The sequence below is a fragment of the Vulpes vulpes genome, unplaced genomic scaffold (assembly GCF_048418805.1).
Source record: "Vulpes vulpes isolate BD-2025 unplaced genomic scaffold, VulVul3 u000000899, whole genome shotgun sequence".
NCBI lineage: Eukaryota > Metazoa > Chordata > Mammalia > Carnivora > Canidae > Vulpes > Vulpes vulpes.
Window position 1 is genome coordinate 4,744,578 of NW_027325780.1, and position 26,615 is coordinate 4,771,192.

The following is a 26,615-nucleotide window of genomic DNA, read 5'->3' on the forward strand; positions in this document are numbered from 1 at the left end:
AGATAGGCGGCTTCTATTGGTACTCTTTAAGGGCATGAAAAGTATGAAACTTTATTTATTTATTTATTTATTTATTTATTTATTTATTTATTTATTTTAAGTATGAAACTTTAAAAAAAAAGTATGAAACTTCAATAAATTTACTGCTATTGTAACTGAGTCAAGCCCACTTTTCTCCCTTTTGTTAAAAAGAAATGTGTTCATTGTATGAAATTATATAAAAATCAGACATAGAAAGTAAACCAGATTTCATTCTTATCCTCTATATATAATCAAGAATTTTGTTGAGTCATATCTTTAGCAATATATATTTTTGTAAAAATGGAATTGTGGTGGTTCAAAGCTTGCTTTTTTCCACTTAATATATCTTTCTTAACTGTCAATTTTTTGGCTATATCATAATTATTTACTATATATATATATTTGGTTTTATTATACTATTGAATAGATAGGACATAGGAAACTGAGTTATGGTTTAATATCATTTATTTCCTGCCCTTTTCTAATTACTAGATATTTTTTTAAAAATAGGGACACCTGGGTGGCTCAGTCAGTTAAGTGTCGACTCTTGATCTTGGCTCAGGTCATGATCTCAGGATCATGAGTTTGACTCTGTGTTGGGCTCCACGTTGGGTGTAGAACCTACATAAAAAAATAATAAAAATGGAGTAAATACCAAACTTCATCTTGCTTGCTCTTTAATTGTTAAGAGAACAGAGAATGCTGCATTTGAACACCTTAGTGAGAAATAGGTCAATTTTTAAAACTTACCACTTAAACATTAAAAGTATGCATATGAAATTGTTGAGCCTCTTGAAAAAGAAATGTGTGTTATGTATTGTCAGAATCAGAAGATGAGGTAGAAGAGGAACAAGAAGAAAGGCAACCATCTCCAGAACCTGTGCAAGAAAATGCTGATAGTGGTTACTATGAAGCTCACCCCGTGGCGTAAGAATAGTGTTTGCAAGGCCAGATTTGGTCTAAACTATAATGTAGTTGCAAGGTGGTTTTTGTTACTGGAATTACTATTAGAAGTAAATTTTTGATAAAGGTATCAGACCAGTATTTGAGTACTTAATATATATATATATATGTAAGAAATTTTGGAAAGAGTTGTTTTATTTACATAACAAATTGAATATGGTTTTGCCCAAAACAGTGTTTACTTACTGATAAGAATAGTTAGGAATACGCAGAGCATTTCATTTTTATAAATACGAGGTTTATTTATAGTTAGTATTCAAGTAAATATTTTTAGTAATTTAACAATCCCATTTTAAAATGGCAGGGTTAAAGAAATGCTGCTTAAGACTATTATTCCCTTCTGCCTTCTTATTGGACTTCTGCTTCAAAACAGCTTATTACCAGTTATGGCCATTAGATTAGAGAAATATTACATTGTTTTATTACAACTGACCATTTCACTCATACTGAAAAATGAACAAAATATTTTATTTTAGGAATGGCATAGAGGAGCCTTTGGAAGAATCCTCTCATGAACCTGAACCTGAGCCAGACTCTGAAACAAAGACTGAAGAACTAAAGCCACAAGTAGAGGAGAAGAACTTAGAAGAGTTAGAGGAGAAGTCTACTTCTCCTCCTCCTGCAGAACCTGTTTCTCTGCCACAGGAACCACCAAAGGTTAGATCAAAGGAAGTCTTTAGGCCTATAACAGCACACTTTCACATTTGGTGCCATTGATGAAGCATGACCTTTGTTCTCTTATGTTAAATGGTTTAATATAGTAAACTGTGCTTTTTAATGTTTATGGGAGCTGTGGGGTTTTTGTAATCCTGAGGGAATTTCTTTGTATTCATGCCCCGCAACCCCCCAAAATACCCCTGAGAGTGAAACTTATGATTGATCCTTGTCTGTATGCAGTGTTTATTTAGTCTCTTACATGAAATTATTTGAGTCCATGTATAAAGCTGAGAGTTGCTCTTCCATTCTGTATAAGTCCTCTATGCACGGATGCAACTGGAGTCATGAAGTTGCCCAACTTAAACGAGTTGGGCTATTAAAAGAAGAGATACATGTTATTTCTGGTTAAAATGGGAGCAATTTCCTTACTACACCTATTAAACTGTCTTGGAAAGATACGTGACACCCATAGTGTATCATTTAAGCCTACCTAAAACATCTTTATCTTTCTGTAAAGTAGTTTAAAATATATATGGGTAGTGAGAGGAGATTCCTTGTTTAATTTGTGAATGTCTGTTAAAGTTCCAGTGAGTACTCTTCTTTCCTATCCTTCCCCTCAACACCATCACACACCTTACCTTCCCCCAAAAGGGGAAAGAAATTGGTTCTATTAGGTTCTTATTTTTCTAGCATGTGTAGTTAGTGGTTTTGTTTGCCATTGATCATCTCCTTAGAGTATATAGGAACTTGCTTGTGGATTTATATAGTAGTTCAGACAAAACAAATAATCTTGAAAAATGAGATTTTGAAAGCTGGCACATAGACTGGCATGTGTGTGTGTGCCTTTCCTTTGAGGAGTCCTCCAATATAGAACAATAGTTTAGAAATGAAAAGAAAATATATATTTGGAAGTTTCCCTATAGGAATGTTGGTGGTTTTCCATGATTAGTAGTCTAGGTTTGTTGCATTTCCTGCAGGCTTTCTCCTGGGCTTCAGTGACCAGTAAAAACCTGCCTCCTAGTGGTACTGTTTCTTCCTCTGGAATTCCACCCCATGTTAAAGCACCAGTCTCACAGGTAACCAATCTGTGAACACATTGGATTGTATCCTTGTTACATTGCCAATTGCTTATCTTTTTTTATACTTCTTTAAATGAGTCAATCAAATTATGGATTAAATATACAAAAAAATTGTATTAAATGTCAGTGCACCCACTTTAAATGCCAAATCTCTATCATCATTTTGGGTTTGGGTGTGAAATACACATTAAGTTGGTTTTACTGATAGAGTCATTTAAAAGGCTTCTTAAAATAACAAAAAAAATATGTTCCTTTTAAAGTTCTAAAATTTATTTAGCAAAAATATTCTAGGGAAGAAATTTGGAAAGGCACAAAGTAGTATGGCAATCACTGTTTTAAAAAAATAGAGAACTTTAAAAAACTGCCTAAGCTCTCAGTCTGTAAGTGGTTCACTCTGTTTAATTGAAGCCTGTACCAACTTATGACTGTAGTGTTCACTTAACTGATCATTCCAGTATTCTGCTTTTCATCTGTTTGTCATCTTACCCATTTCAGAGCTTCCAAAAACATTGAAAATAACACACTGGCTACCTGATGTGTTTACTAGGTGTAGTTTAGAATTAACTAAATTCTAATTAAATTTATAGTACAGTTAAAAGGTATTCAGTTCTTTTTTTTTTTTCCTACATTTTGAGTCAGACTTTATTCTACTAGAAAATTTATATTTAAAATGCTTATACGCAAAAAAATAAAATGCTTATACGCATACAATTATTTGTGTATGCCTCTTACATGCTCTTAACAGTGAAACATTGAGGTTTCAAAAAAGTAGTAATCACTAGACAGTTTTTATGGCGTTGGTACTCATAGCTACATAATAGAATACGTGGCCTCAAGATAACCTTTTTTCAGTTAACATATTCAGGAAATGTTGAATAATGTCAAATCACAAACCAGAATTTTGTCTTAGTGAAGAAAATTAATTTGTTAAGTATTGGTTGTGCTTGTCAGCTCATCTGAAAACCTCATGAGTGACTTCTGAATTTTCTTTTGAAACGCTTGATTTCTTATGAGATTTGCATTTGGAATCCTTTGGATTATTACTTCATCTTTTGATTGTTGGCTACATTTATCTTAAACTTACTGCTAGTTAAAATAGCTAATGCTTATTATGCCTTTAGTATGTGCCAGGCATTATACAAAGCACTTTATATTCATTCTCATCTCATCCTCACAGTCACCCTGTGAGTGTGGTTACTGTTCCTGTTTCACAGATGAGTAAATTGAGGCCTCAACCTAAGGTCAGACAGCTGTGTATAAATAACATAGGACTGGGCTTTGAATTTATGCAGTTAGACACCAGAGTCCCTTTGTGACTCATGTAAATCTAGAGGTTTCTTTAGTCCTTTGGAGGGGAATCTATCTCCATTTACATCAGAGAAGAAAAGTATTGTATTTAAGACATCTAAATTATATTAGAGCCTTTCTTTTGCCCAGGGGAAACATTTTTTTAAATTTTGAAGTAACTTATTTTTTTAATTGTAGGAGACTAGATTGTATTTTCCAACCCATCCCCTTATTAAAGATATATAAACGTGTACAGTTGAAACTATAAAAGAACTTTCTTGGGCTCCTCGCTGGCTCAGTTGGTAAAGCATCCAATTCTTGATCTTGGGGTTGTGAGTTCAAGTGCCACGTTGGGTGTAGAGATCACCTAAATAAATAAAATTTTAAAAACTTTCTGATCTTTTTAGGCTGTATTTTGAATGAATTCATGATTATTCCACTTGATTTAATAAATGCCTCATTTTTATTATTTTGGTGGGCTATACCATTTCATTAACACTTTTGGCATAGTTTAATAAAAGGAGAATTAAACTTAATTTTAAGGTATTTCATAGGAATTAATTTAGAAGTAGGTAAGTTAATTTCTTGGTTGAAAAAGTTTTGTCTGGAAATTGACTAATATATGTAGTTCATGTTCAGTTGAAGGATTTATTGGTTGTGGTTTTATCTGCTGTTATTGGTTTTATTTGATGGTTCCATTTTTATTTTATATTCTGTTTGACTTTCTTTTGTGGAATTTGTCACCTGAACACTTTCTGGTTGCATGGAATTAATTTTTAAGGCCCTAAAGTGTAGTATGTGGTATGTTAGCCATTTTATCTTGTTGGAATATATAGTTTTAATCATGAAATTGAGTCTGAAGAATTGCAGATGCACAGCTGGCTAGGTTGACCAATTAATCAGTTATTGAATATTGTTAGGTCTTTGGTCTCTCTCTCTCTCTCTCTTTTTTTTTTTTTTTTGTATCGGCATCATCCAGTATCTTCTGAAAGGTTGCTAAATCTCACTATGAATTATTTAAAAGACATTGGAAATTATTTAAGTTCATTTTTAATTTTAAATGCTTAAAGGATAATGAACTTTTCTATATTGCTACTTGGAGTTGTTTTTGTTTTGGTAATCAGTTTTGAAAAAAAGTTTAAATTAGGTCAGTGAGGACACCTCTTAAGTTATTTGATAATATTTGGATTCAGTGAGCCTGAGGTTTTTCTGAAATTTTTAGATTAAAAGGTACATTTGCTATTTTTATTAATTTCTTAAACACTAACTTCATCAAGTTTTGTTAGGGTGCATCTATTTTTTAATTCTGTTTTATGTTCATACTGAAGTAAGTTGGTGCTTTTAGGCCCCTTTAGTGAAGTTTGTAAATAACTGCCTTTTTCAGGCATCACATTTCAGGTCAAATTATCCTATAGCGTTCAAATACAGATAGCAGTGGTCTCGGGGTTATAACATAGGATCCCTTGTCAGGCATAGAACATTTGCCTACGTATTAATGAACTAAAAATGTAATTTAATTTTAAATGAACCGGGATGCCTAGGTGGCTCAGTGGTTGGATATCTGCCTTTGGCCCAGAGCATGATTCTGGGATCTGGGATCGAGTCCCACATCAGGCACCTTGTAGGGAGCCTGCTTCTCCCTTGACTTGTGTCTCTGCCTCTCTCTGTCTCTCATGAATAAATAAATAAAATCTTTAAAAAAAGAAAAAATAACTTTAAATGAACCAAAAGTTAACAAAAATCTGTGCCTAACATCACTGTGCTTTGTTTGGTGGTGGTGTAGAAATGAATAAGATATAGTCTTTATAAGGACTAAATATATAATTGAGAAAACTGGTGAGAGTTAAAAAAATAATTTTTTAACTAGCTAAGTTTTTTTTTTTTTTTTTTTTTTTTTTTTTTTTTTTTTTTAACTAGCTAAGTTCTAGAACATGGAGAGCAACTTGATGTTGAGGGAAATGGGAAATCTTTGTGGAAAAAAACAACTTGGAAAGAGGTAGACATCTGGTAAAAACTGCTAGGTTAGGAATTAATATGCCTTCTGATTACAGTGGGTGAGATCATTTACAGCAAATTGTCATTTTTGAAAGAAACATAACTCTTTATATCAAAATTTGTCCTTGTAAGTAATGGTATTCCAGATATATAAATGATGGAAGAGCTTGAGACACTGGCTGGACTGATGTCCTCAGAGATAATCAGTCATAAAAACAGGGCTGAAATCACTAGTGTTCTGACTGAGAACATTTTCTTCATATCCTGCTGAGTGTTTTCAGCATTTTTTGAAAGTGCATGTATTTTTGTCTCTTCCTTGGACCATAAATATTTGGGCAATAGATGGCCAAAGAGTATGGGAATATTGAAAATGTTACTGTATTAATAAGGAAAAGGTAATAGCAGATGCAGATTTTGTCTTAAAATAGTCAATTATATGTGTGTAATTCAGCCTGAGCAGAAAGTTTTGGAAATCATCTTAAAATGTCCTATTACTCCCTGCTTGCTGCCGGCCCAAGGTGCAGTTAAAGTTGTTGGAATCAGTCCTTAAATAATTGCCTACTTTTCCCGTGAGGAAGAACAATAGGGAGCTAAAGGACTCCTTGATTCTGAGGTGTTTTATACATGTTTCTGTCTTAATTATTTAATTTTAATTTAAAGGTATTTTTTAGTTGCTAGAGTAAGCTAAATTGTACATTTTGAACTGTCCACTGATTTTTAAGATTTATGGTACGGGGTTTAGAAGTTATTGGCTCTAAGCACCTCTATTTGAAGGGCAGATAGATAATTAGGAAGTATATGTTGTAATTTTGTCTAAAATAAAGATGGCTGTTTATTTTGCATATGTATTTACATGGAGTGGCTCATCTTGCATTTTTGTGATTTTTTTTTTTTGTAGCTGTATCTTTAACGCTGTCTCAATGTGGATGTAAATTTATTGAAAAAATGTGGTTGTAAAAAGCAGCTTATTTTGAGTTATATATCCTTGAATGAGAAAACAAACCTACCCTACAGTCCTAGATTGGTACAGAATATCTTTATAAAAATTTATTCTTCATATACATAGGACACTATGTTAAAATTACTCTAAACTTAAAAATATCATTATGTCTGCTGGTGACTCGCTGGTGGTTGCTTTAGTTGTTTTGTCTCCTGTGGAATGAGTTTCTTTATAATGTGTTTTTTCCCTTGTATTTTAGCCAAGAGTTGAAGCTAAACCAGAAGTTCAGTCTCAGCCACCTCGTGTGCGTGAACAACGACCTAGAGAACGACCTGGTTTCCCTCCTAGAGGACCAAGACCAGGTGAGTCAGCCCCCTCTGTGACCTTTCCCATTTAGTACTTGGAAAGTTGGAAAATACTGAACTTAAAATAACTATAATGTGTTTTATATACAGTTTCTTTGAGTACCAAATTTCTTAAAAGATTTAAGTAGCTTGCTAAAGTACAGTCTGGGGCAGAAAACTAACTTTTAGGGGAGGATTAGTTGATGTGCGATGGAGACCTATATTTTGAAGGTGTAAAAATTTTGAGACAGATTTTATTTGGTTATTGTCACTGGTTTTAAGAATTCAAAACCGAGCTGCCAATAACCTACTCTCTTACTTAGCACTCTTATCTCTTCACAGATAAACAATAAGCACACCCTGATTCTTCTTATTTTGATTGTCTTAGGTATTAAGTAAGTTGCCATGATTTTTGACTTGTTTCCATTGTTAGCTAATATATGTAGCACCTCTATTTGAATTCTATAAGTATGTTTAGATTGCTTTTGGGAGGAGGTGGGAGATATAGTACCCATCAATAGCCTATGTAATTTTTCCCACAAAGTAAAATAAAGTGATGTGTTCCTAAACCAGAAGTCATGGGAACTGGGATTTGTCCTAGCTTTGCCACTCCTTGAGTTTATGATCTTGAGTGAGACCCTTAATTATGAGCTTCTCTTATGCCATTTAGTTATTACCCGAATTTTTCTTGTGTGATGCCTTTCTTACATGCCTCACTGTGTTCTTTGTGTTATTGGGAGGATCAAATAAAATTTATATAAATTTGAGCATATTAATATATATACAGGATATCTAAATGAGATGTTATTACTATTTACTGATTTGGCTATAATTTCATACAACCAAGGATTAATTTGCAAACTTCAAAATACTAAACAAATATTTAGGACAGATCTTACTATCTGAAATTTGTTTGGTTCCTGGGTGATGGCAAGAGTTTGGTTAAGGAGGAATATTTGTACTAATGTTGGACTTTCATATAATCAGATCAGTAGATCTTAGAAGAAGGCATTTAGCAATCTAGTCAATACCCTTACTTTACACTTAGTGTCATGTTGTTTTCTAACTAACCTACTAATTAATAGGCACTTCCACCTCTGTTCAAGGAGTCACTATCTTATTAAACTAAAACAGGAATATCTATTGTTTATTCATTGCTTTGAGCTTAGTTGTTTTGACATTATAAACTTTAATCTGTCCTATTCCTTTTCTCAGGCAGAGGAGATCTTGAACAGAATGAATCTGACAACCGTAGGATAATTCGCTATCCAGACAGTCATCAACTTTTTGTTGGTAACTTGCCACATGATATTGATGAAAATGAACTGAAAGAGTTCTTCATGAGTGAGTAGTTTATTTTGCTTTATTAGAAAATTAAGTGGGGAGAATAAAGCTTTTTTCATAATGTAATTAGAACTTTAAAAAAATTTATATCTCTATAAACTGTGTGTATCTCCATGTACCAATCACTTTAATTGATCAGAAAGAGGTAGAAGATTATATTAGATGTTTCCCCATGCTGTACTTAGTGTTGACTGACCTAGTTGTAGAAGTTAGAAGAATTAGCTGATTCAGTCTTATGTTTGGGAGTAGGATTCTTTTGGCAAATATAAGTCAGAAATAGAAGATATCATTTTTGTAAAACCATGCAGGAAACTCCTTTTGAGAGGACTAATTGAGGGTAACAAAACAAGGGTCAGGCTAGTCACTGGCATCTTTATGCAAATGACTTGTATGAGTGAATGTACCTTAGTTGTCACTGGATGTAGCAGTTTGCAACATTTGTTTTGAAATAGTTCGAGTAGATTAAAGTTATTTCACCCCAATAATTAAGGCTACAAAGTATTCTATTAAAATAACCATTGGTGTAATATATATTTTCACAGGTTTTGGAAACGTTGTGGAACTTCGCATCAATACCAAGGGTGTTGGGGGAAAGCTTCCAAACTTTGGTTTTGTGGTTTTTGATGACTCTGAACCAGTTCAGAGAATCTTAATTGCAAAAGTAAGTGATTGAAAAGGCATACATAATTTAAGACTTTTTTATTCCTATTGTATGTAATGCTAATTTGATGCATTTTAAAGCGATAGAAGATTTTTCCTTAATAGTAAAGCTAAAACTAGTGCATTAGAAAATATGCAGAAAATAAAGATTTGTTAGTCATTCTAAAGTGTGAGGTGTGGTGTTTTTTTTTTTGTTGTTTTTTTTAAGTTTTACCACACAATTACTTAATAACAGTCCAATTTGTGGAATGGATTATTTTAAATTGCACTGTTTGCTCTGGTGAAGAAGGTTGGACTAGATTACCTATTAAATTTCCTAGAAGTTTTTTGTCAGGATTTTCTTACTTTGGTAGATAAGGGAATACATGACAGTTGCTGTCTAACCTGCCCACGTAAATCTTTTTCTCTCCTTTTAAAGCCAATTATGTTTCGAGGGGAAGTACGCTTAAATGTGGAAGAGAAAAAAACAAGAGCTGCAAGAGAGCGAGAAACCAGAGGTGGTGGTGATGATCGCAGGGATATTAGGCGCAATGATCGAGGTCCTGGTGGTCCACGTGGCATAGTAGGTGGTGGAATGATGCGCGACCGGGATGGAAGAGGACCTCCTCCGAGAGGTGGCATGGCACAGAAACTTGGCTCTGGTAGAGGAACCGGGCAAATGGAAGGCCGCTTCACAGGACAGCGTCGTTGAAGCTCCACTGTTTACAGAGTCTTGGCAGTGGTACATTATTCATCGTGTTTGCATTCTTGTTAAATTTTTTTTTTTTTTTTTTTTTTGGCTTTGGAATGTGACACAGCCTTTTTGATCATTTCTTTGATGTGAAAAGCATCTTTTGGTTATGAGTTAAATTGAGGTGGACATTATTTCCCCAATTTCACAACAGGATTCACATTGTTAATTTATAAACCTAGACTTGGAGAATTAAGGACTGAGAAATGACCATATCTTAAACTGTCTACAACAAAATGAACTTAAAAGGACATGCCCAACTGAATTCAGGTCCTTTGAGTCAAAAAAAAAAAAAAAATCCTCTGCTGCACATTTTGTTTAAGTGTTATTGTTTCTACCTGTTAATGTTGGAAACACAAATAGTGCAATTTGTGCAATTGGAGAATCTTGCATTTTTTTCTTGGCTCTCTCCCAAAATACAACCCAACAGAAACTTGTTATGCACTCATCAAAATGCACTAATGGGTACTCCTGAACTCATTAACATTGGCATCTGCAACAGGAGGCAACAGGGGGAAAAATCTTTCATCTTTTTTTCCAGTAGAGAATAGTTTGTGAAATGATGAGGGCATTTTATCTGCTTGCAGTGACCAGCGTGTGTACACATAAACCTTAAGACTACAAGTATATTCCAGAAGGGAATCATTTAGTCATGAACTCTAAATAACAGAAATCAGAACTTCAAATGCTATGGTCTTGAGTATTAGACCAGATTTAGTAGCTCCATATCTAAGATTTTTCTACCTGCCCCTCTTCAGTACAGGGATGGCTGGCTGCTCAACACACTCCTCCCTTTTTCCTTTCTTTAAGCTATGTACAGTGAAAATTGTCTTTACTGTATTTTTGTTCTCTGGTAATGTAATAAGCATGATGGTGCCTTCTATTAATACATCATTCCAGTCTTGCTGGTAATTTTGTACAGTTTAGTGTATGAATTGCTGTGCTGCAAAGTCAAACAGCTGCAAAATGTTGAAAAATCATTGAAGTGTATAAAAAATTGCAGTATCTTTAAAATCAGTAAAATTGACTAGCATATTATTTACCTTGTTCTTCAGTTAACAGCTTTGTGTTCTCTGTGGGAGGGAGTCTTGTGTGTTTGGGAGGGAGAGGGAAGGAGGAAGTCAGTTATTTGAGTAAGTCTCTTACTGACTTTTAGCATGAATGTGAACGTTGAAGTGTATCACTTGAGAGGTGCTCGGAAAAGCCAATCAACTCGTACATTTTTTATGACATTTTGAAAGCAGTCAGATTCCATAAATGGCAAGTAAACCTGAAGTGAGGATACTGCAATTTTCAGAGAAAAGAACAGCATCTCCTAAGTGTTTGCATTTTCTATTTGGGGGGCAGGGAACTGTCATTCATTTTGCACAATTCTTGAACTGATGTCAGCACCCGAGTGGCTCTGAATTTAAGTCTGGGACGACATCTTTTATTTTTACATGGATCTCTAAATTCTGTGAGCAAAGTTTGTAGCTGCTGGATTATTGTCTGTCTTTATTGCAAGTTCCAGTAAACCGCAAGTATGGCGAAGGATATCCAATTTTATGCTTGGAGCATTCGGGTACATAACAGTTTCTGATGTTTCAGGCTAGGAGTGAGGTAAATTAAGTGTGACCACTTAAAGCTGCTTGTTAGCATGGAAGACTTCTCCATTCTTAGTAAAAACAAATTTAAAAATGCACTTGACATAGTAGCAAACTGGTTCTGAATTATAAAACTGTTTGCTATTTATTTAGTAAACTAGCAAATGATGCACATATTTTGTTTTTCATGTACTGGGCAATATAGTGAAATTAAATCTGTCCTTTTCTCCCTTGAATGAGGTCTTCCATGTTTGGGGAAAAGTCTTGCACTATTGCATATATTTTGGGAACACAGATTTCTCATAGTTTCCATTTTGGGGGGCTTAAAGATTTTTTTTTCCTGTTGGAACACTTTTACACTTTCTGATGTATAGTACTTGAAGTTCTTACCAGAAAATTACTTTTGAGTTTTGAAGCCTTTATTCAAACTACTTTTAAATAAGTGGTTTATTGTCAGTGTTTTGTTTTGTTTTATAGTATATTTTTCCTCTACTCTTTTCTTTCCTTCCCGTTTTAAATATATATATAATTTCCAATCTAGGATATTGCCCTGCCACCCATGAAAACTGTGTTCTGGCAAAAAAAGTAATGAAAAATGTTAAGTGTAATAGAAAATTAAAGAGCCATTCAGCTTCAGTCTCTACATACCATGAATAAAACATTAAAACATCACATGGAGAAGTTTACATGGTGATTGTTCACCTGCAGTACTGTGGACTTTTAACATTTTGTCCCCTTTTCAGTGAACCAGAGTAAAACTATTCATTGACCATTACTGTTATTTGCTTTTTTTTTTCTTTGTGATGGTAATATTCTATCCTTATGACACTATTGCAACCAAATTGGCTTTACCATCTTGGCTTTAGTAGGTATAGAAGACAATGGATTACCATCTTTATTGCTGTAATGTGTTAAGCATTATATGCTAGTAGAATCTAGTTTAATTGTTTCGGGTGGAAAAGTATTCTTTGAGTTTCCATTTTGAATGTGTTTGGACTTAAACAATAAACTACTGATGTCTGCAGCATTTATCTATGTCCCTAATTTAATCTGTAGGTTTGTGTTCCAAAGTATTTTTTCCCAATTGCATTTCATACAACCTAAGTAAAAATAAGGAGTTGTTCTAAAACCAATGGCTGCTTGTTTGTGAAATTTGATTTCTAAAAAAGTAAAAACAAATATTTAAGTACGACTGAACATGATTAGAGATGTATCCCAGTTCACTTAGGTAACTGGTATACACGTTAAAGAATAGCAGAAGAGAATAAGTATAAAGAAGGTGAGAATGATCAAAATTAGACTACTTATTAAACGTTTAGAGGAAAACCAAAACTTAAGCTTTCTAAAGGATTGGTACCTCTTATCTCAGAAGGACATCTGAAGTTATAGGCATGACTCAATTCAGAAATTGGAACAAATTGTCAAGCTCTAAAAGAATATTAAATGGAAAATACATACTTGCAAATGTGACTAAGTATTTCAAATGAAAAATTAGGTCCTAATGCATATATGATTTTAGAACTTGAGACTTGTTAAAAGGGATGGTTATGAATGATTTTTTCCTGCTGATGTATTTGTAACACTGTTCATGAGGATTCCTTGAATCAGTCTTCACAAGTTTGTATTGGAGAGAAGCCCGAATAATCATTATTTCCATACTGTCAAGGAAGTAAGACTTAAGGTTTTTATAAGTGTATAGTAAATTCATTTTCAATTTTTTTTTTTAAAGATTTTATTCATTTATTCATGAGAAACACAGAGGCAGACACAGGCAGAGGGAGAAGCAGGCCCCATTCAGGGAGCCCGACCTGGGACTCGTCCCAGGTCCACAGGATCAGGCCCTGGGCAGAAGGCAGCGCTAAACTGCCGAGCCACCCGGGCTGCCCTCACTTTCAATTTCTTTTTTTAAAGATTTTATTTATTCATGAGAGACACACAGAGAATGGCAGAGACACAGGCAGAAGGAGAAGCAGGCTCCATGCAGGGAGCCCGACGTGTGGGACTCGATCCCTGGTCTCCAGGATCAAGACCTGGACTGAATGTGGCGCTAAACCGCTGAGCCACCCGGGCTGCCCCTCACTTTCAATTTTAATTGTAATAATTTACCTAACTTTATGACAAGGGGAAAAACATTTTTTAGGAGGGATAAAGTGTATATGCTACACTAAATTTGCTGCTTCAGATTTGGTTTTCAATAATCATTTGGTCCAGGAGACTTATGTGAAATGAAATACTTGAAAACTTTAGTCACACAAGATGCTTCATTTCTGTTACGTGATTTCTGTGGCAAGTGAAAGAATTTAATGGATAGATGTTCATATTTTTCCTTTAAGTTAGGATAACTTGCTCATCATAATTTATATTTTAACTGTGGAAGACTAAAGACCCTATGTTTCCCCCTTTTTTATTCTGTGTTCCATAAGACTTTAATTATTTAGTAGTAGACTATTTTGATTAGTTTGATGCCAGAGTTCTAAATTATTTAAAGTTACGGGATAAATGAACAGTATTACATCATGAAAGAAATCTCCCTTTTGTGATCTCAGTAGGTTCAGATAAAGAGTAATTATTTAAAATCATTTAATGTCATTAAGCTAGATAATTCCTAAGTAATGAAGTTTCTGGAGGTTTTTTTTGACAAATAGAGACTGCAGTCTCCAAATCTGTATGCACATCTTATGTTTGACATGCTTCAGAATAGGAAAGTGTTTTTAGCATTACCAAATAAATACTGAGCAAAATGCTATAAATGCAGATCAGAATTAAACATTCACAGATTACTATGTTTCTATTGCCACATTGACCTCTTCATCCTTGATCTGAGATTTTTTTCCCTTCTAAGAATTTGATAAAGCTGGCTAAGTGTTCAAATGCTTTCTTTCACTTTTGTGACTTAATATTCTTTTAACTGCTCTTGTTTACTGGGTCTTACCACCTCACAACTCTGCACATGTCAACCACCGCTGCGCCCAGTCCCTTCTGTCCTCAGTCTCTTTCCTGACAAACTTTCTCTAAGTGGTTTCATTTAAGCTGGGAACAACTTTACTTCCATATAGTAAAATGGTCAGGAGGGCTTTGGCTAAAATGGCACCTCTATCATTCAGAGGTTGTTCTTGTTTGGTGCCTCTGTTTCCTTATTTGTAAGGTGGGTGATTGAGAGGATGCTCAGTGTCTTAATCTATGAAGCACCTAAAACAGTGTAGTGGGTCCTCTGCAAGTGTTAACCTGTTAGTATTTTTTACTACATTGCATTTCTGCTGTCGTCCTATCCTGTCTTCCAAGTATTTTTAAAGATTATTTGAGAAGGGAGAGACCAGGAGCAGAGGGAGAAAGGAGGAAGCAGATTTCCTTGCTGAGCTCGGAGCTCCATCCTAGGACCCTGAGATCATAACCTGAGCCAAAATCAAAAAGTCGATGCTTAATCGGCTGAGCCACCTGGATGCCTCCCAAACACATTTTTAAAATGTTTTGCCACAGACCTCTTTGAAATCCTAGGAAATTCAGAGTTCAGAAGTCCAAAATGACGTGTTTTCTGTGATTTATGCATACCTGGCTCTCTAATACTGAATGAACATCCCATTTTTCTGACCTATTTAATCTAGAAATATTTGAAGTCTCCTCGGTTCTCAGAATTTTGTCTCCCTATCCATTTCTCAGGCTGTAAGAAGTACACAGGTGCATATTTAAAAAGGTGGCTAGGGGGCAGACCATAAAGGGCCTTGTTGGCCTTAAGGAGTTTGGTCTTCATCCCAAGAGCAATGGGAAGTTGAAGATTGTAAGTGAGGGCAGGTAATCCTATTTTGAAGTGTCTCTAGCCACATAGTAAACAAATTGAAAGAGTTCTGTGACAAATTGAGTAAATCAGGTAAATGGATACTGCCAGTATTTCAGTCAAGAGCTATGATACTAGAGTGGTGGTATTAGCTCCTACTGGAGTGTTAGAATCTAAAGAATTTGAAAGACTTTGGTAAAATGGCCAGGGCTTGGTGGGGAATGGGTGGTATCAGAAGAACTCCAAGTTTCTTATTGTATAATTGGAGAAATAAAATGGTATGTGCAACACAAAGGGAAAACAGGCTTTCTGGGTGAGGAGGCAGGAGTGCTACTGAAACCTTGGATTTTGATATGAAACTGGACCTGAAAAGATCAGCCTGTCTAGAATTGTGTAAAATTTTGGCTTATGGCTTTTTATTTCATTTCAGTTTCTGAAATGGTCAATTTTATGTATATTTACAGCAATTAAACATGCTGTGCACATTACAGATAATACAGATAATCCAAAAGAAAGAATTCCCATAGTCTTAAAATGTAGATAGCCCTGTAGATACTTTGGCATGAGTATGAGTATGTATTTTCCTCTGTACTATTATACCATTTTTTTATTACACTATTTTTTTTTCTAAGACTTCATTTATTTGACAGCAAGCACAAGCAGGGGGAATGGCAGGGAAGGGGAGAAGCAGGCTCCTCACTGAGCAGGGAGCCCTACATGGGGCTGGAACCCAGGGCCCTGAGATCGTGACTTGAGCTGAAGGCAGACGCTTAGTCAACCGTGCCACCCAGGTACCCCTATACTATTACACTATTGTTTTCATGACAAGCCATTTAACACTGTTAAGTGTAGAGTGAGCCACCTCTGCGTGCCAGGCACTGTTCTTGATATTAAAGTTACATGAATAGAACTTTAGGAGTGAAGGGGATCCCTGGGTGGCTCAGCGGTTTGGCTCCTGCCTTCAGCCCAGGGTGTGATCCTGGAGTCCCAGGATCAAGTCCCACATCGGGCTCCCTGCATAGGGACTGCTTCTCTCTCTCTCTCTCTCTCTCTCTCTCTCTCTCTGTCTCTCATGAGTAAATAAAATATTTTTAAAAGGAAAAAAAAAACGGAGTGAATAAGTTCCCTGAGCTTATTGATAATGGAGAAGTATAGTTGTAAATGTACTGCAAAACATTAAGATAACATAGCCACTGTGTGGCAACTTTAGGATGGTGTTCCCCAGTCAACCATTTGGGCACTGCAGCCAGAGGGATCAGCTAGTGGAAGGCCTATAAAACTGGAAAAACATGGCAAGAAGAGGCTGGGATAGGTAAAATGAAGTCAAAAGGTGGGATAGGAGTCAGACTAGATCACCTCAACCAGGGTAAGGAATTTACTTGAATTTCTAAGTGCTACAGGAAGCCGTTGAAGAAAATTAAGCATGGGAAAGATAGAATAATGCCTTCACAAGAATACACGCCTGAGTGGCTCTAATGGTTGAGCATCTGCCTTTGGCTGAGGTTGTGATCCCGGGGTCCTGGGATCAAGTCCTGCATCAGGCTCTCTGCAGGGAGCCTTCTTTTCCCTCTGCCTGTGTCTCTGCCTCTCTCTCTCTCTCTCTCTCTGTGTCTCATGAATAAATAAATAAAATTAAAAAAAAAAAAGAATAGATCGTAGGAGGACAAAAATGGAAGCAGGAAAACTGATAAACTTGTAATTCAAGACTTACATCTGAGGAAAAGAAATAGCTTATGTTTTGGCACCTGAATTCAGGAGGTGTTTTGAGGAAAGACATTGAAAATGAATGAGTTCTGGATAGCATAAAGATATCATGAAAAAAGCAGGCACTTCTGTTTTAAAATTGTGCAACCAGTAAAATATCTTTACATTCATTTTTATTTCTAAATGAGTTTTCTGTAATATTTGAAGATAAATTGAGTCACCCTTCTGATAGCTTTACAATTGATTTAATATTTAGGCTAAGCTAAGTGTAGTTGTCTATTTTACAGCCAAGGAGACTGAAGCTCAGAAAGGATATTGCATTTACTCTAGTATGACATGATCTGAAATATTGCATTAGCCAAAAGTGTCAATCTGCTTTAAAGGATGATTTATTTAATTTTAGAAAATGGGTTTTAAATATCAGAAATGTAAACAGTGCATTTTTATCCTGGTGTTATTTTAGAAGATTGTAAAATCACAGCCTCCAGCATTAGCTGGATCCTAAAATTAAGGATCCCTTAATCAGGAACTACATTCAGAAAGCACAGCATTACATAATGAAGCAGAGAAGAGAATTGGAACAGAACTGAAATAGCTTCAGGGGTGCCTGACTAGCTCAGCCAGTAGAGTGTGTGACTTGAATTCTGGATCTTGAGTTTGAGCCCAACAGTAAGGGTAGAGTTTATTTGAAAAAAAAAAAAGTCGGGATCCCTGGGTGGCGCAGCGGTTTGGTGCCTGCCTTTGGCCCAGGGCGCGATCCTGGAGACCTGGGATTGAATCCCACGTTGGGCTCCCGGTGCATCGAGCCTGCTTCTCCCTCTGCCTGTGTCTCTGCCTCTCTCTCTCTCTCTCTCTGTGTGTGTGTGTGTGTGTGTGACTATCATAAATAAATAAAAAAAATTTTTTTTAAAAGTCATTGAGAAATCAAGTAGCTGTCAAATACTACAGTCTCCGAGCTGAGATAAAGGAATGATTTTTGAGGGTCCATCACTTTACATATATTTTTAAATTTGGTAACCCTGTTAAGTTTAATTTTTTTTAAAGAGGTAAACTAAAACTTGTAGGGCAAAATTCTTGCATATTGGTGATGAGGATAGGGACTTAGAAAACATGTAAGAGAAAATTTGTCATCTGGCATGATGACTTGCCAGAAATGACTTAGAGTGATGTTTCAAAGCCGGCACTTAAGTAACAAATGTGTGACAGGAGTGAGAAGGATTTACACTGCAGTCAGTGACTATTTATTGGAATCTTGGTATGTGCCAGAAATCATCCTAACTATTGCTGGTTAGTAACAGTAGGTACAGCTTACTCTCTGGAAACTTGTATTTTTTGAGGGAGGATGGCAACAAACATGAAATAAGTAATTTCAGTCCTGGTAAGTCCTGGGCATGTATAACTAATTTTGTCCTAACAGTAATCCTGTGAGTAAGTGTACTGTTTATTTTGCAGAAGAGTTAATGCAGGCCTGGGGGTTAGCTACTTTTCCAAGATCACATGGTTCATAGGAGGGTAGAACTAGTGGAGAATGTAATAGTGACAGGAGATGGGCTGTTCCATAATCATTACTGAGGGTGGTGATGAAAGCCCTCTTGAAGAGGTGCATTTGAGGTCCAAAATAAGGAGAAAGCAACATTGATAAGATCTGGTAGGAGACATTCCAAATAGAAGGAAGAACAAACTGCACAGACTGTGTTTGGAAGCTTGGTGTACTCGAGAACAATAAGGCCAGCAGAGCCCTAATGGCTGATATCAAGAGAGAAAGTTGTGGGTGGGCTTGTAGTTTGGATTTTACCCTTGTACTGGGATTGTAGGAATTTGAACAGGAAGGTGATATGGTCTGAATCAGTGTGGAGCCTGTCAGGAAGGGATGTCAGGTAATGGTGGCTTAGATTAAGGCTGCAGTTGTGAAGATGGTGATAAATGGTCAGCTAATAAGATATATTATGGAGATAAAACCTACAAGACTTAGGATTGGATTTGAATGCGAGGGGAAAGATAATGTTCAAGGATGATCCCTGGGATTTTGATGGAACCTGGGTGGAAAGCTGTACTTTATTGAGATACTGAAGGAGCAGGAGTAGATTGTGAAGGGAAAAATCAACACTTCTCTTTTAACCATGTTAAGTTTCATATGCCAATTGTATAGCCAGGCAGAAATGTCAGGTGGTTTGATTTTGGAATTCGGAGGAGAGCTCAGTGCTGTAAGTGGCCAGTATAGGTATTTGTAGCTATTGGATGAGATGAGATCACCTAGGAAGTGAGTGTACAGAAACAAAAAGGCTGAGGACTGAGCCCTCAGGTACTCTTAAAATTCAGAGTTCTGGTACAGGAGAAGCCTGCAAAGGAAACAAGGAGACAAAATACGGCAAGTACTGGTGTCATAGAAAGCGAAGTTTCAAGAGTTTATGTCAAAAGCAAAGAATAGACAGTTGTGTCAAATGCTGCTTGAGAGGTCAAATAAGGTAGTGAATTAATTAAGTTGGGCTATCTGCTATAATAAATAGGCCCCAAAATATCTAAAGGCACAAACTAGGTTTTTTACCCCTCATATAAAAACTAAGAGAGTGGTAGTGAAGAGGCCAGTGGCCCCCTACTTAGTCATTTAGGAATACAGATGAATGAAGGCTCTACCAACTTTAACACGTGTGTGGCTTCAAGATAATGCTGTAGTCATCTTCATTATAGCCAGGTGAAAGAGAAAAGGAATATGGAGGATCTTGTATGGAGATTTTTATGGGCCTGGACTGGGAATGGTAGCTATCTCATATTCCATTGGCTTGAATTAAGTCACATGATCCCAACCTCAATGAAAACTGCAGCAAATAAACAAGCCATACATACAGGAAAAAGGAACCAGCTTATTGTGAGTAGTTAGTAATCTCTGCTACAGATGGCCTTGGTAGGATATAGGCCATAGTGACTTTTGGGAAAAACTATTTCAGTGATGTGATAAGGATGAAAGCCCAAGAGACAACTGGAAGAAACGAATAGACTTTTTCTGTAGTTTTGTTATAAAGATTAACAAAAGAATAGGGCAGAGGCTAGAGGGAGATGGAATGTCAGGGAAGAATTTTTGCAAGAGGCATGTTACCATGCAAATAAAATGTATTTTTAACATTTGAAGAAAGGATTTCCAGGTTCACACTGTTATGGTATAGACGTATGTTGAAATTGGTAAAGTAAGTGGTGTATTGTACTCTAGGTTTTCAAACCTGTCAGTCACTTTAATATGTAGTAATGAGGTCATTGAATGAACTACTAGGTTGAGAACAGAATTCTCTCTTCTATGGCAAGTGTCTTTCCATCAAAGTACCAGATCAAAATAAATCAGTCCATTTTCCTGAATAGAATAGTGGGATGTATTCATAGCTGCATGCTCTATAATATATTGAAAATAAAGACTACTTTTTGTAGTCTGAAAATTCATGGCCCTTCTGTTCACTCAGTAACTCATTTGAAGTGATGTCAAAAACCTATGATAAATCAGTATTTCATAGGACCTAAGTGGGAGGTATTTTTTGCTTGCTTGTTTGGCAAGAAACTGGCCCAAGCACATTGTTTTGGGATGTCAAAATGTGTAGAGAATATTGTTGCCAAGAGTAGAAACATAATAATCACTAATGTGAGGAAGATATTTAGGCTACTCTAAGTTAAAATATGTAGTAAATTTATTGAAAAGTTTCTGGGAAGGCCATATATTTCTTATCCTGTAATCTATTTTTACATTGAGATATAATTTACATACATGAAACCCACCCTTTTAAAGTGTACAGATCAGGATCCCTGGGTGGCTCAGTGGTTTAGCACCTGCCTTCGGCCCAGGGCGTGATCCTGGAGTCCCCAGATCAAGTCCCGCATCGGGCTCCCTGCATGAAGCCTGCTTCTCCCTCTACCTCTCTCTTTCTGTCTCTCTGTCTCTCATGAATAAATAAAATCTTTAAAAAAAAAAAAAGTGTACAGATCAGTGGTTTTTAGTATATTCGCAAGGCTGTATAACCATGACCACTGTCTAATTCCAGAACATTTTCACCCCCCTAGAAAGAAATATATACCCACAGTAATCCCTTCTCATTCCCATCTCCCCCTCAGTTTTTGGTAACTACTAATTTCTGTTTCTTTCTTTTTTTTTTTTTTTTGTTAAAAGATTTTATTTATTTATTCATGAGAGACAGAGAGAGAGAGAGAGGCAGAGACACAGGCAGAGAGAGAAGCAGGCTCCATGCAGGTAGCCTGACCCCTCCCGGGTCTCCAGGATCACAACCTGGGCCGAAGGCAGGGCTAAACCGCTGAGCCACCCGGGCTGCCCTAATTTCTGTTTCTGTGTGTCAGGCTTCTTTCACTTAGCATAATGTTTTCCAGATTTATCCATGTCATAGCATGTATCAATACTTACTTCTTTTTTATTCCATTGTATGGGTATACCATGGTATATCCATTCATCAGTTGATGGACATTTGAGTTTCACTTTTTGGCTGTTGCTGCTATAAATATAAAAAATATAAATATAAATATATTTATATATATCAATTATTATATAACATATAAATATAAAAATAAAAGAATGCTGCTGTAAACATTTGTGTAAAAGTTTTTGTGTGAACATATGGTTTCATTTTTCTTGGGTGTATACCTAGGAATGGAATTGCTGGGTCATTTGGTCCTGAGTCTCTTTTAACCTTTGTTTCTTTGCCATCATCTCCAGCTTTCCTCTATTGTTGCCAATCTCACGTACTCCCACACTGCTTTCTTTTAGATTTTTAGATTACTTTCACTTTATTTAGTGACTAAAATATCCCTCTCAACCTTTCCCTTTATTGTTCCACTTGAGTAGTTCATGTTACAATTTTTCAAAGTTTGTCACTCTTCATACTGTGACCTCAGGAATTGAACTCAATTCCAATGACATACTTCACTGATCTCCAGCCACCCAAAGGAACAGCCAAACATTCCGTCCTTTAGAACCAATCATCAGGGCAGCCTGGGTGGCTCAGCGGTTTAGTGCTGCCGTCAGCCCAGGGCCTGATCCAGGAGACCTGGGATCGAGTCCCATGTCAGGCTTCCTGCATATGGAGCCTGCTTCTGCCTGTGTCTCTGCCTCTCTCTCTCTCTGTTTCTCTCATGAATAAATAAAATCTTAAAAAAAAAAAAAAAAGGACCAATCATCATCTTGTGCCAACTTCAAGGTCTTAAACTCACCAACTGCTTAAACAGTCACTTTTTCTCCTATTTCACTCCCATTAAACTTCATGCCTCTGTGACCTCCACTCCTTCAGTGCCTCTGCATTTTCAGTTTATTTGCTAAATTTTGTCAAAATTTGTCCTATCTAGCTGGAACCAATGGCGAGCCATTTCAGTGGTTCTTTCTCCATAATACTGATTTTTTTCTTTTGTTATTTTAAGTAAGCTCCTAAAAAAGCTTGAACTAATGATCTTAGATCCATAGTCCCATGTTCTTCTGACTGAAGAAGATGGTTCTTCTACCATCTATCATACTTGATTTCTTAACACCTTTGTTTATTTCTCCTTGCAGTACCAATTCTCTAAGAGTTGGCTTGTGTGCGCCCCAATTTTCTCCATTCTTGCCCCTGGGGATGCCAAGTCCTATAAAACAGTCAGTTGGTTTCACTGTAAATTCATGGTGTCCAGGCTCAAGTGGGCACATTTTACTATTTTGTATTATTTTCATATCAAAATGACTTCTTTGTAACTACCTTTTTCAAGGTATTTCTGCTCTCAAATACTTGAGCCTCAATCTCACCATTACCTTTTTCAGCAAAAATGAAGTTCTTTTGCTGAGAAGATCTAGGCCAGCTAATGCATCTGTCCTACACTTTTCTCAGTTGTTTTTCTTTTCTCTCTAAGCCTCTCCAAGGCTAATGCCTTCTCATACTTTATCACCTTCTCCTTACGACCTGTCCTGGGATTTTCATTATTCTTTTCTTGACTCTAAAGCTTCTCTCCATTCTTTTTCCCTACGAAGATTTCCTAGTTGAAAATGAAAAATAAGCAATAACCCAACCCTGCTTCTACCTAATGCTACCTCCACTACAGCAAACATGTAGATAGCTTTTTTTTTTTTTTTTTTTTTTTTTTTTACCCAGGATATATAATTGTTGAATACCCTATGTTTCCTTCACAGTTGGCTTTCAAACTCAGTATTTTGAAACTGTCTTCTCAAGCATTGTCTTTACCAAATCTAGTATTTTTAGTCTTTATCCTTTTTGGTTTCCTTAAATAAACAGGTTATTTAAGCTTCAGGGACTCTTGCCTGGAGGGGACCTTGACCCTTAAATGTTTACATTGTTGAATATATCTGTAAAGTTGGAAAAGTAAAAATTTTTTTGTATTCTTGTTCTCAAGCTTCAGTCGTAACAAACCTAGATTTGCCACTTTATAAAAAGAGGGGGTCTGCCCATCATATAAAAAAAGTCATCAGCTTTTGTTATAGCCTATGGAGGTAACAAAATGGGGCATGGTTCCCTCCAACTTGGTCAAAGCCAGGAATAGAGTTAATTGCTACATTAAGACATCTTGAATTGACCTAAGAATCGTATTCTTAGACCCAGGTCCTAGGTCTGCTCCTCATGATTGCAGGTTCAGGAACTAGATTTTAAGCAGCTTGACCAAGGTGATCAAGCACTGGAAGATTAATTCGTGCTAACCAAACTCACAGAAGATGCTTTATAAATCAGAACATTTATCTTAGTAAATGTTGGAAGGAATTGATAAATTGTAAGAAGGAATTGGTATCTTAATATTGGCTGTTCCAGGACACTGTCTTAACTGGATCAAGGTGTTCTAGAGACCAAATATGATTACAAACCATACGGTCTTCATGATTTTCTCTTTTAAGATTTATTTATGTAATCTCTACATCCAGGGAGGGGCTCCGACTCAGACCCCGCCTGAGATCAAGACACTGAGCCAGCCAGGCACCCACAGTCTTCCTGGTTTAATGTGAAAATAACAGAGCGCTTAAGGCCTCTCACTGCAGGGGGAAGGCCTGAATCTCAAACTACTTAGAGATGAGGGAAACCCTGTTTCTTACGTGACCCAGGGTTGTGCGCCGTCCTGACCTACCAGTCTCAGAGCCTGGTCAACGGATCTAGCCTTAGGCGTGGTCTGTGCCTTACACGTCTCAGTCCCAATTGCGCCCTATTTGGCTGTCACACGCCCCGTAGCACATGTCTTCGAGCTCCCCAGCCGCCCTAGCCCTTCTCTTATTACGTTTCTCCTCCCTCTTCCGTGACCTCCAAAGTGTGTCTCTCGAGGTCAGTGCCCAGGCTGTCCTCCCCAAGGTCCCTCCCAATGTCACTTGCGTTGTCACCCGCCCACTTTCGCCTCGCCTCGCCTCCCTGGCTCAGCTAGGCCCCACCGTCCTGGCCGAGGGGAGGCGCCGAACTGGGGTCCGGCCGGAACCCCCCGGCCTCCGGGGCCAGAGCGTCCGGACCCGTCCTGGGGGCCCGCGCCGCGGCCGGGAAGCTGTGAGGGCCGCTCCGTCGCCCTCGGCGCCTGTCTCCCTCTTTTGTTTTCTCCCAATCCCACGAACCCCCCCCCCCCCCTTTAGCCTCTCCACGAGCCCGGGAATCGCCTGTTGCCCTCAGCTGCAAGAAATCTCCCAGCAAAGGCAGAAAGGGGCGCTCCTACTTGAGAACCGAAGCACGCGAGGGCGCGGCGTCTGCGCCGAGGCGACGGAACGTGGGCCAAGCCCCAGGCGGAGGGGGCGTGGTTGGCGCTGAGCCAATCGTAGCTCGTGACGACAGGGCCGGCCAATCAGAACAGGAGGCGGGGCGCCCCTGGGCGGGGCCGGGGGAGGCCCGCCCCCTCGCCGCTCGCGGGCCGACGCCTCCGCCCCTCGCTTGCTGGAGCCGCGCAGGTTCGCGGGCCCCGGGGACTGGGCACCTTGCGAGCCGGGGGCAGGTGCCCTCGCACCCAGCTCTTTCTTTACAGGCCTTGGCCTTAACAGGCGTGTTGGTGCCTGCCGCGGACGCGTTCCGACCTGGGCTGGATCTCCGGGGACTTACCCACGACTGGGGCCGAGTGAGGTCGTTGCCTAGGCGACTGCAGCATGCGGCCCGCGGTCCCGAGTGTGAGCCTGCGGCGGGCGGAGGCCAACCTGCCTCCCTGCCTGCTTCGCCCGGGACCCGCGACTGTGACCACACCAGAAACCACACCGCTCTGGAATCGCTAGTTTGCTAGTCAGCATTTTCTACACCTGCGAGACACATGCATTTCACCTCGAATTTGTTTCCAAGTTGACGATCTTTGGGTCTCTCGATGTGAAAGGTTTTTAAAGAAACAGTAAGTATATTTTTAAAAAGCTTTTATTATTTCGTTCTTTGATCTGTGATAGATTTCAATGTTTGTCTTTAACAAAATACGGTATTAGCATTATTTTTATTATATGATTGTTGGTATTAGAACCATATGCTTACCTGGCACACGTCCAGAAATACCGCCTTGCCAATTGGCAAGGCATTTTTTTAGGTTTTATTACCCTTACACACAGGAGTAGAAGGCATGAAAGATCGTAGTTTATGAGCAACTGTTTCAGGAAACCAGTGGCTTTTTAAGCTGTGATACTTCTAAGGTATTTGTGGGCAGTGCCGCTTGAAAAAACAGGCGTGTTCGATGTAGTGACTGAACGTGTAGTTGGTTTCCAGAATAAGCTGGGAGTGGCCAACTTGCTTAATGTTAGCTTGTTAGATATGCTTCAGAATATCTTAGACATGCTTAAGTTTTGTTCATTTTGCATTTTCAAATATTGAGGACACCAACTGCAAAATGTTTAAAAACGATCCAGGTTATAGAGTCCAGCTATTTTTGTTCTTGGCACGGTAAACCTAAAGTCTAGTCCTTAATAAAATATGCTGTCTTAATAAAAGGGGAAAAAAGTTCAGGAAAGCCAAGATAGAATTACATCGAGAATTTCTTTTTCAAACGTTTTATTTAAAATAGTTAACAATGTCAAATGGAAGTTAATATGTCAAATATGTGCAAAGTTAACATTGTGGACACTGCTCTGTAAACAGTTTATAGAACCTACTATCAAAGCTAGTGGTAAAATATGAAATAATTCTGATCTTCCAAAAAAAAAAAAAAATTCTGATCTTCCATGTATATCTATGCATATATATATATGTATATATATATATATATATATGTATATATATATAATAAAACCCTAAATTATTAAGGTAAACTGATGAAAATGTATACACACTGGATTATCAGTTTGCTAGAACAAAAAGCATATTTGTTTTGTCTTTGTTATCAGTGTACTAATAGGGAAGCAAATAAAACATCACAATTCACAATCTGGGTAAATTAGTTTTAGATTGCCATAAGGACACAATTAATGGACAGATGACTTTCTATGTTTTATGAATGAGTATTTTTATATTTTTAGGTTAAAAAAATCAGCTTTGAATCATCATTTGAATATATAGTTACTGAAAGATTATTTTTTCTCCCAAAACTTTTAGAACCATATTGGGATTAGGATAAATATTTTTTATTCTTTGCTTCTGGAA

At 37.3% G+C, this 26,615-nt stretch overlaps 2 protein-coding genes and 1 long non-coding RNA gene across 53 annotated transcripts in view; 2 read left to right on the forward strand and 1 right to left on the reverse strand.

The window, feature by feature from the left end:
* Positions 1-12,630, forward strand: part of G3BP2 (G3BP stress granule assembly factor 2) — an 86,342-nt gene extending 73,712 nt beyond the window's left edge. For 26 of the 44 annotated variants that reach the window (XM_072745465.1, XM_072745475.1, XM_072745467.1 and 23 more), the window contains 7 exons: positions 846-948; positions 1,461-1,641; positions 2,619-2,717; positions 7,202-7,304; positions 8,502-8,630; positions 9,173-9,291; positions 9,709-12,630. In XM_072745465.1, the coding sequence (XP_072601566.1) occupies positions 846-948; positions 1,461-1,641; positions 2,619-2,717; positions 7,202-7,304; positions 8,502-8,630; positions 9,173-9,291; positions 9,709-9,981 (1,007 nt within the window). In that variant the 3' untranslated portion in view covers positions 9,982-12,630. The remainder of the gene's footprint in view (positions 1-845; positions 949-1,460; positions 1,642-2,618; positions 2,718-7,201; positions 7,305-8,501; positions 8,631-9,172; positions 9,292-9,708) is intronic. The other 18 variants (XM_072745492.1, XM_072745505.1, XM_072745503.1 and 15 more) reach the window with 1 other exon arrangement.
* LOC140597313 (uncharacterized) lies at positions 521-24,795 on the reverse strand. The gene is made up of 3 exons (XR_011999186.1): positions 24,730-24,795; positions 21,476-21,563; positions 521-642 (listed from the first exon to the last, which is right to left on the reverse strand). It is a non-coding gene; the product is annotated as an uncharacterized lncRNA (long non-coding RNA).
* Positions 24,796-24,869: 74 nt separating this feature from the next.
* The window catches only part of CDKL2 (cyclin dependent kinase like 2), a 42,481-nt gene continuing 40,735 nt past the window's right edge, over positions 24,870-26,615 (forward strand). For 5 of the 8 annotated variants that reach the window (XM_072745459.1, XM_072745461.1, XM_072745460.1 and 2 more), the window contains exon 1: positions 24,891-25,383. The gene's annotated coding sequence lies outside the window, so the exon portion shown is untranslated. Of the gene's footprint in view, positions 25,384-26,615 lie in introns of all 8 variants that reach the window. The other 3 variants (XM_025992977.2, XM_025992981.2, XM_072745462.1) reach the window with 3 other exon arrangements.